Here is a 9646-nt window from a genome sequence, read left to right as displayed (position 1 = left end):
AGGAGGCTGAGGCAGGAGAATTGCCTGAACCCAGGAGGCGGAGGTTGCGGTGAGCCGAGATCGCGCCATTGCACTCCAGCCTGGGTAACAAGAGTGAAACTCCGTCTCAAAAAAGAAAAAAAAAAGAAAGAAATAATATAGGTGAACTTCTTGACCTACTTCAGAGGTTGGAGAGGAGCTCATTGAAAATAATATATCCAGTCTATCCTTCATAGGGGACTCAAGCATATCCTTTGACTATAGCGTTACTTTCCTATTCACAACCAGCCTCGTTTCTGTTCAAGCAACTCATCTTCAATTATCTATTGCAGACAGCAATTAGTGAAAACTATCAAACAATGTCAGATACCACATTCAAGGCCTTGCGCCGGCAGCTTCCAGTTACCCGCACCAAAATCGACTGGAACAAGATACTCAGCTACAAGATTGGCAAAGAAATGCAGAATGCTTAAAGGCTGAATGTAGAATTCTCCAGTATGTGGAAAGACAAGGATTCAACATGTGGTCATATGATAAATAAGTGATTTATAAACAAGAGTGATATTTTGCTAGGGCTTTCAAAGTTAACCAGTTTTCTAGCCTCATGGAATACTGTTGAACCTATAGCATTGTCTTGATTCTTTTGTGTTCTCTGCCTTGTAATTTTCTGTTATTGCTATATCTACGTGTAAATTTTTTTTTTTTTTTGTTAATTCTGCCACATTTAATGTTGGAGAGAGAAAGATCTATCCTAGAGACATTTTACTGTTTAAAAAAGTTTCCTAGCCATGAAGCCCTGCTACTGATTTAGACAAGGTATTACGGTCATTACTTTCTACCCCTATCCTTCCAAGCTCCAAGCACTTCTGGTACTTCAGTGGTTTTTACTGATCCACCAACACCTAAAAAGACTATGCTACAATCTATAGCTAAATGGAAGACACATTCATCCTTCTCCCTCTGACTGCTTTGATCATCATTTATTGCATCTCATAACTGTAATTTTCCAAAGTTTGGATTGGGACTTTTCAGGTCCTTTTTGGAGGGCAAAGGAAGTGCCAGCTTCTCTGGGGAACTTGTTTTTAAATCCAAAGACTTGAACCACATTCCCTGCACAGAACGTGTTTGCTTTTATCCCTTCTTCCATTGTCTCCTTCCCATTTTAGTACCATTGTAGTTATAGACATCTGCATTTTTAGAAGGGTTTTACCCATTTATTTTTTTTAAACATTCAAGAACTGCTGACATACTGTGGATATAGAGTATAAAACTTGAAAAATGCAGATGTTGAAGGAATAATAGGTATCTTGTGCTTTAATACTTTATGGCAGGATTGTACTATAAGCAAATGAATTAAACAGCTATGTAAATCACAAACAAAAAGTAAAAATGAACCAAAGTGAAAAGGATAACTTCCAGGCAGTATCTTTCTATTGTAACCTGTTATTTAAGGAAATACTAGTGATTTATTCTAAATAGGATGTAAAACTTATTTCAAATTACTCTTCCTCTGTCCTACCTGCCAAGAACTCAAGTGTAACTGTGATAAAATAACCTTTCCCAGGTATATTGGCAGGTATGTGTGTAATGTCAGAATACACAGGTGACATAGATATGATATGACAACTGGTAATGGTGGATTCATTTACATTGTTTACACTTCTATGACCAGGCCTTAAGGGAAGGTCAGTTTTTTAAAAAATCAAGTAGTGTCTTCCTACCTATCTCCAGATACATGTCAAAAAAGAAAGGTGTTTGTGCTTCAGTTTTGTTTTTGCTCAGTAATATAGTCAAGCAACAGTTTGTTTCTAAGTGACCCATTGAGCTGTGTATGCATTTTTATTTCAAATAAAATATATTTGTATTATTTGTCATTCATACTATCCATCCATACCACACTATCTTCTGTATCAGGTAGTCTAATAGAAATATACCTGTTTTGTTCTAAAATTGTCTGAGTTTCTCCTTTTTGATTCATCGCTTCAGCCTTTGTTCTCAAGGTAAGATATTCAGGTGTATTTGATCTTATTTGTTGAGAATGATTAGGGTTTCTGAAATTGGTTTCTACCTTCAACTTTTATAGACTCAGTGAATATCCAAAGATTTGTAAAGAACAGCTAATTTAAGCGTGAGCAATATCTATGGATCATGCTGCTCTTCACTCAGAGACTACCCGTTTTTCAAAGGGAAAAATGTAGTTGTCTTCTGTACCTGTCATTCAGAAAGCAAGGCCTAAGTATGGTCGTAGTCACTAGGCAGAGGTAGAAATGAAAGAATCCCTGCCTTAAACTTGCTAATATTTCACGTTGGGTTATCTCGCAATGCTGCTTTCCTCCTCTTAGCTGGCCTAGCTACAGACTTGCGGGAGAGGCTTTTTTTTATCCTAGTTCCCAAAAAGGAACCAGAGGGAGTTTTATGCTTCCTGTACTCCATCCAAGGCCAGTTCAAATTCCCACCTTTTTGAGAAACATTTAGCTACATTCCATTCTCCTTGTAATGCAAATAGATTCAAACATTCTTGCCTTTAATTTATTAACTCTCTCATCTTACCCCCAGGCTATCCCATTGATTCCTTAGCTTAGACTTTTTAAAAAATCTCTTAACCCCTTGACTATCTAAAGTTGTTACTTGCATAATTGGGAGGAAATCAACCCTCCTGACCAAGTCTGGCAGAGACACTCCCGCTCTGGCTCCCCCCTACCACCTTCTTAACCTCCCTTAGCAGAAATATTTGCTTGAATTGTATTTATTTTATCACAAGCTGCTGAAATCAGCCTGTTGTACCCTAGGGCAAAGATTTCCCAGCCATCTGGAAAAGAGTTTTTTGTGGAGCCTCCCTCCTGTATTTGGTTTGAAATGGCACTGCTGAAGACTGTTTCATCTGAGCCTCAGTGATTATCCCTCTATTGCTTGCCTAGTTCCAATGCCTGTTCTCTTTTATAATCTAAGACTTTGGTGCTGGACTCATCTAGGTTTATGGGATACTTGGCAAACTTTTGGCATATTTTGGCATATTGTGTACCTGTCATTCAGAATGATAAAGAATGATAAATATTTAAATGCCAACTTGTAAGTTTACAATTATCTATAAAACTACCAAGTAAACCAAATACTTGTGATCATTTTCTCATTTTTCAGCTACCTACTATGAAAAAGGAAGATTAGTAAGTACAGAACAAAGCTGGATTGTCCTATAGTTTAAACTGAGATAAATTTCTCCTTTAAACAGATAAGGTATATATAAAGGCACAGAGTATATATAAGCTCTTTGAACACAAAAACAAATCTCACATCTCTTAAAATCCAAGGTATCAAAAAGCATTCTGTTATGTATAAGCATATACAGTTGATTCTGGTTATTCAGCGTGGTTAGGTTCTGTAAAGTCACTTTGAATACTGACTTAGTGAGTACTGTAACTCATTCCTGAATGAAGTTTAACAGGAATTTTCCCTGTAAAGCCTTCCTGTGCTTAGGAACACGGGACCACACTTAAGCACTACACTTGGTGGCCATTTTAAGTAGTGAAATCACCAGCAAAAAGCACAAGAATTCAACAAGCGTGGCACTAGATAGACCATGGAAAGGGCACTTTACAATACAAGGGCTGAAATCTGCAGTGCACTGTGTCAGACCTCAACTGGGAACACACACATTGGACAACAAGTTTTTTGTCGCTCTGTGTGTGTCCATGAATGACCGCAAAGGCACTACATGTATTGATTTGGGGATTACAAATACATTTTAGTGAGAGGTGCATTTGCAGGTAGGATCAACTACAATTGCCACAGCCTCTCTTTTGGTTTATGGTAGACTGGCCAGTCTAAAAAGTATTTCGATTTTCTGGGAGGGCCATGGGTTTATTCCAGTAACACTGTTGGCCAGTTAACTTTCAGACTGCCTTCAACGCATGCCTAAATCAACCTCATTTCTTTTAATTAAGGTAGATTCATGTAAACATAGATGGATTTAAGGAAGAAATCAAGGAAGTGAAACTTGAGCTGGATGTGAAAGGTGAGAAAGGAGGCCATTTTAGACATCTAGAACAGCATGTGTGAAAATGTTACTGGAAAGGGGTCCTGGGTCCCATGCAGGAAAAGAATTAGGGATGAGTCTATAGAGTAAAGTGAAAGCAAATTTATTAAGAAAGTAAAGGAATAAAGAATAGCTACTCCATAGGCAGAACATCCCCAAGGGGCTTTCATGATCCCCTTTTGTGGTCATTTCCTGATTGTATGCTACACAAGGGGTGGATGATTCATGAGTTTTCCAGGAATGGGGTGGGCAGTTCCCAGAACAGGCTTCATCCCCCTTTTTAGACTGTATTGGGTAACTTCCTGATGTTGCCATGGTATATGTATACTGTCATGGTGCTGGTGGGAGTGTCTTTTAGCATGCTAATGTATTATAACTATCGTATAATGAGGCATGAGGACAGCCAGAGTTCACTCTCCTCACCGTCTTGGTTTTGGTGGGTTTAGCCAGCTTCTTTACTGCAACCTGTTTTATTAGCAAGGTCTTTATGATGTGTATCTTGTGCTGACCTCCTGTTTTATCCTGTGACTTAGAATGCCTAACCTCCTGGGAATGCAGTCCAGTAGGTCTCAGCCTCATCTTACCCAGCCCCTGTTCAAGATGGAGTTGCTCTGTTTAAACGGCTCTGACAATAACAATTAGAACCCCATGTGAAGTTGATTTTTCCAGATAAAACTTGTTTAAAGAAGTTCTATTGTAGACAAAGCCACATGCATCACATTTTTACCCAAGTTTTTACTATACTGTAGCTTTTTGTGTACGTTTTGAGAACACCCAAGAGAAGTCTGACCAGAAAAAAGAGAGTAGATTGTATCCAAGAATAATATGGATTTAGATTTGCTGGTCAGAATGGAGCCAGACATTCAGTTTGAGTATGGTAGATAGGTTTTTCAGATGGTAAGTAACAAAGCAATTTTGAGGAGTTCACCCTCTCTACTCTTCTGGAACCTCATCAGGACATTGAGGGAGAAAAAAAGGTAACATCTTTGGCTACTTTTCTAGTTTTTTCCTCTACTTTGCATAATCCGTTTCTAAAACAATGTTTTCCTCTGCTCTATTTTCCCCATCCCTGTAGCTTTGGTTCCCACTGACTGCATTTCCTGTTGCTAAAAACTGTTATTCCTGGCTTCAGTTGGTTGTTGGCCTGAGAGAAGGTACAAGTTGGTTGTTGGCCTGGAGTATGATCTGGGTTCTGGACTTCTTTTAATTCCTTAGATTGAATGTGTGGCCTCCTGCTGGTAACTGCTTTGGAGAACACCACTAGCTTTGATTTATTTGAAAGTGATATATTTGATTTAAAACTTTTTAGTATAACTTAGCTTGTCCCATTCTAGTGTGTGTGTTATTTCATTCTGCGAGGAAAAAAAAAATAGATGCAAAGGCTTGTTATTGTAGCCCCACCCCCTTTAATTTGTCTATACAGTCTTGTGAAACAATTGCGCTTCTCTTCGTGGTACCGTCACTATTAACTACACTTATTGCCTAACACAACAGTCCCTTACTCTGAAGATGCTAGCGTTTTGATGACTGGGGCCACCTTATATACCAGTAAAAAATAAAGAGCAATACAGACTGAAATGCAATTAAGCGCCCAAATATGTGGCTCAGGGGTAAGGGTCACCAGCCTTTCCACGTAATGAAGCCGGTGTGGCAGAGAAAAGCAATGACTGTTTGTCCTGGCAGAGCCCCTTGTCCCTCCCTCCCACACGTACACACCTTTATCTCAGAGACACTGGGTTCTTCTCCCTAAACTTATTTGACTCTTATGCCAACTACGTGCGTCTGAAAGCCCAAGAAGGGAAAATGGGGGAGGGGGCGTGTCGCCCGCTTCCACGGGTTTCTGTCCCTGGACGGCTGGGGGAGGCGCTGGATGAGCTTCCCCAGTCCAGCTGCAGCCGACCTAGGTCCCAGTCCTGCCCTTTGCTCTCCTGCTTTCCACTGAGTCCCCAGGCTCTAGAGGGTGGGCGTGAGAGTGGCCCTAGCGGAGGCTCGGAGGTCCTGCCGGGCTGTTCAGACGGCCCCAAGCGGTAGCCACGTTCTGATACTGGCTAGAAGCCAGGGGAGGGAGCTTGGGGTAAGGGGAGGGCCCTGAGGGAGGGGTCAGACGCTTTAGGAAAGAGTTAATGCGAAGAGGGGGAGGGGATAGGACGGAGAACCGAAGGGAAGACTCAGGTAAGAAAAGAACGTAGGAGAGAAGTCTGGTGGGGAGAAGGGAGCCCGCAGGATCAGGGGTCAGAGTTAGGGGGCTTCCCCTCTGCTGCACCCTCATCTCAGGGCCGCCAACTTCCAGCTGCAGCGGCGACTTTCAGTTTCATTTCCGCGGACCCTCCTGCCTGGGCCGCAGCCGCCGCCGCGATGCCCAGTAAGTTCAGCTGCCGGCAGCTCCGGGAGGCGGGCCAGTGTTTCGAGAGTTTCCTGGTCGTTCGGGGACTGGACATGGAGACAGATCGCGAGCGGCTGCGGACCATTTATAACCGCGACTTCAAGATCAGGTACGGGCCGGCCCATTCCCGGCCCTGAATCGCGGGCCCAGCTTGCTGCCACGACCCCCGCGCGGGGGCCACCTTTCCCGCCCCGGGGCGCAGAGGGACGCAGCTCCCCCCGCGGCTCGGGCCAGTCCTGGGGCGGCGCAGACCTCCCCTCCCGCGCCTCGCCCACGCCCCGCCAGCGCCGCCCGGAGCCCGCCCGTTCTGCCCGAGCTGGGCCCCTGCGCCAAGTCCCCGCGGAGAGCCTCCTGGGCTGCCCGCGCCCCCGGCGGTCGGAACGCAGGGCCGGGGGCCGGGTCCCGACTCCACGCGCCGCTCGCGGGGGCTGGAGGACAGCTCTCCCGGTGGGGGAGGGGAGCCCCCAGAGGGGGCCCAGGCATCGCGGGAGCGCGGGGAAAAAGCTGCCTGTTGCGGGCTGCGAGCCCAGGCGCGGGCTTTACGGGGACCTCGGGCTTTACGGGGACCTCTGCCACCTTGTTGAGGCGCTGCTGCCTCGGGGGTCCGCTATTGGGAGAGCTGAAGAGGCCCAGGGTAGAAGGTAGAAGCTCTGGAAAGAAGAAAAGGGCACAAACTACGTAGGTACCAAACCTCCATTAGCACCTGTGGCTTCTCCATGGAGACAGGGCCAGCCTTCTGGAGGCTCCCTTTCACCCTGCGCTGAAGGCTGTTTGGTCTCCTTTTCCTGTTACCACCCAAGTGAAAATCAAAGAGTCTTCTGTCAGACCACAGAATTGCGCTTCAAAAACACGTATATCAACAGGCTTCTGCCTTGCATGGAAAACCAAGAAACAGTTTAACAAGGGTAAACGTAAAGACTTGTACAAATAAACATAAGGTAGTGGGAATCTGGGCTTAATAGCAGACCTCCCGAAAAAGACCTTGGGTTTTACCAGACCAAAGGGCCAGTATGGGTGAGATGTGGCTACTAAAACGGTTGAAGTCTAAGGTTGAGCTAATAGAAGTGTGATTTGGGGTAGGGGGAGAGGGTAGAGACTCTCCATATTGATCATATCGTGTCTGGAGTATTGTTTTCACTAATGGATATCACATTTTGAGAGGGATATTAACAGGCTTGAACAACATCTGAAGAAGGGGCAAAGAGGATGAGGCCCTGTTTTATGTCACCATGCTGGTCACTATGGGGACTCTTAAGATGAAAAACACACAATCCCAGAGGAGCAGCAGAGGCTGTGATATGCATGCAACATACATGTACACAGTACACTACGGTACATGGTAAAATGGAGGATTATACTAGGGATGATAAGAAAAATGCTGGAGGAAAGAGCAAGCATTCATATCACATCGTATCAACACTGCAGGTATGGGAATTCACCTACGTCCACAGAGTACAACATGGCTGTGAAACAAGACACCTACTTCTTTTGGCTCTGTTAAGGAAAAAGTAATTGGTTAAAATAGTAAACGGTAAGGAAGACTTGACTCGAGGCTGTGGTAATAGGGCTGTTGCAATAGGGAAGAGAGATGGAGCTCAATTCCAAATACAGTAAAGGTAGCTGGGGATTTATGACCAATGAACAGAGTAAGGGGATCGATATATAGGAAATTACTAAGAGGAGCCATCAAGAGTGGGAGGATTTTTGCTCATCTGACCTAACAAGATTGTTGTTAAAGGCAGACCAAGGACTTGCACATCAAAGGCAGGAAGGAGGAACTTGATCAGATATCAAGTGTGATCATGCATGAAGGGTGAGGAGTCTCACTAAAATGACTTCAAGATTCTTTGTAAAACTGACCTAGGTGTGCCTAAGCCTGAAGGGTTTGGGGAGCCAAGGTCAAGGGCTAGTCAAGAAGAGGGCTCAGGGGAACCTAACAAAAGTTTGATCAAGGAGAGTCTTTGTCAGCTCTAAACCAAAGGTACATAGTATGTTTTAGTGCTGGGGAAAACTGGTTGTGTTAGATAGCATACAGAAAGCCATATATACTGTACATTATGGGTAAATGTAGGCATTTTCCGAAGTAATTTTTACTGTATACAATTGTGTTTATGCAAATAAGATACCACTTCTCTGTAATTGTTAGGGGATGTGATGGAGAAGGTGGCATTGACCTTGGCCTTGAAAGATAAATAAAATTTAGTAAATGGAGGAGGAGGAAAGGCCTTCTATGTGGGTTCATAGTCTATCTTGAGACCCAGTGAAATAAAGTGAGAAATGTTTGCCTCAAAAATAGAAATATCAGACAGGACAAGGTAATTATCCTTGACTTTGGAGGTTTTTTTTTTTTTTTTTTTTTTTGAGACGGAGTTTCACTCTTGTTACTCAGGCTGGAGTGCAATGGCGAGATCTCGGCTTACCGCAACCTCCGCCTCCTGGGTTCAGGCAATTCTCTTGCCTCAGCCTCCTGAGTAGCTGGGATTACAGGCACACACCACCATGCCCAGCTAATTTTTTGTATTTTTAGTAGAGACGGGGTTTCACCATGTTGACCAGGATGGTCTCAATCTCTTGACCTCGTGATCCACCCTCCTCGGCCTCCCAAAGTGCTGGGATTACAGGCTTGAGCCACCGCGCCCGGCCTATTTTGGAGTTTTAACATGGAGAGGATTACACTTCTGTGTCACTTCAGAAGGCAAAAGTGGGTTTCATCAACTATCCCCGCTCTGTACACTCACCATGTTGGGGAAATTTATGTTCAGATTAAAGAACTTGCCTACACATCCTTTAAAACTAGGCTGGGCTGGGCGCAGTGGCTCATGCCTGTAATCCCAGCACTTACAGGCTGAGGCAGGTAGATCACTTGAGGCCAGGAGTCTGAGACCAGCCTGGCCAACATGCTGAAACCCTGTCTTACTAAAAATACAGAAAAAAAAAAAGCCAGGCATGGTAGCGTACTCCTGTAATCCCAGCTACTTGGGAGACTGAGGCAGGAGAATTGCTTGAACCCAGGGGGCAGAAGTTGCAGTGAGCTGAGATCACACCACTGCACTCCAGCCTGGGCAATGAAGCAAGACTCCATCTAAAAAAAAAAAAAAAAAAAAAAAGCCAGGCTGGAATGCTGTGAAGTCAACCCTCATTTCCCAATAGGAATTAATTGCTTTTTCTCTGGCCTCTCATGGCTCTTTCTTTACACCTTGGGTATAGCCTGGTGTTATGGCTGCATTATGCTCTGCCTTTATGGCACATGG

At 44.1% G+C, this 9646-nt stretch overlaps 2 protein-coding genes across 5 annotated transcripts in view; both read left to right on the top strand.

Annotated features, from left to right (window-relative positions):
* Positions 1-1929, top strand: part of CAPZA1 (capping actin protein of muscle Z-line subunit alpha 1) — a 52632-nt gene extending 50703 nt beyond the window's left edge. The window contains exon 10 of the mRNA XM_017524314.2: positions 312-1929. Coding sequence (XP_017379803.1) covers positions 312-452 — 141 coding nt within the window. The 3' untranslated portion in view covers positions 453-1929. The remainder of the gene's footprint in view (positions 1-311) is intronic.
* A 3831-nt stretch (positions 1930-5760) lies between these two features.
* The window catches only part of MOV10 (Mov10 RISC complex RNA helicase), a 29424-nt gene continuing 25538 nt past the window's right edge, over positions 5761-9646 (top strand). The window contains exons 1-2 of one of the 4 annotated variants that reach the window (XM_017524286.2): positions 5761-6184; positions 6303-6504. In XM_017524286.2, coding sequence (XP_017379775.1) covers positions 6136-6184; positions 6303-6504 — 251 coding nt within the window. In that variant the 5' untranslated portion in view covers positions 5761-6135. Of the gene's footprint in view, positions 6185-6286; positions 6505-9646 lie in introns of those variants that run through there. The other 3 variants (XM_017524287.2, XM_037737030.1, XM_017524289.2) reach the window with 3 other exon arrangements.

Source organism: Cebus imitator, unplaced genomic scaffold, assembly GCF_001604975.1.
Source record: "Cebus imitator isolate Cc_AM_T3 unplaced genomic scaffold, Cebus_imitator-1.0 Scaffold32, whole genome shotgun sequence".
Taxonomy (NCBI): domain Eukaryota; kingdom Metazoa; phylum Chordata; class Mammalia; order Primates; family Cebidae; genus Cebus; species Cebus imitator.
This window is presented reverse-complemented; position numbering and strand designations above follow the sequence as displayed.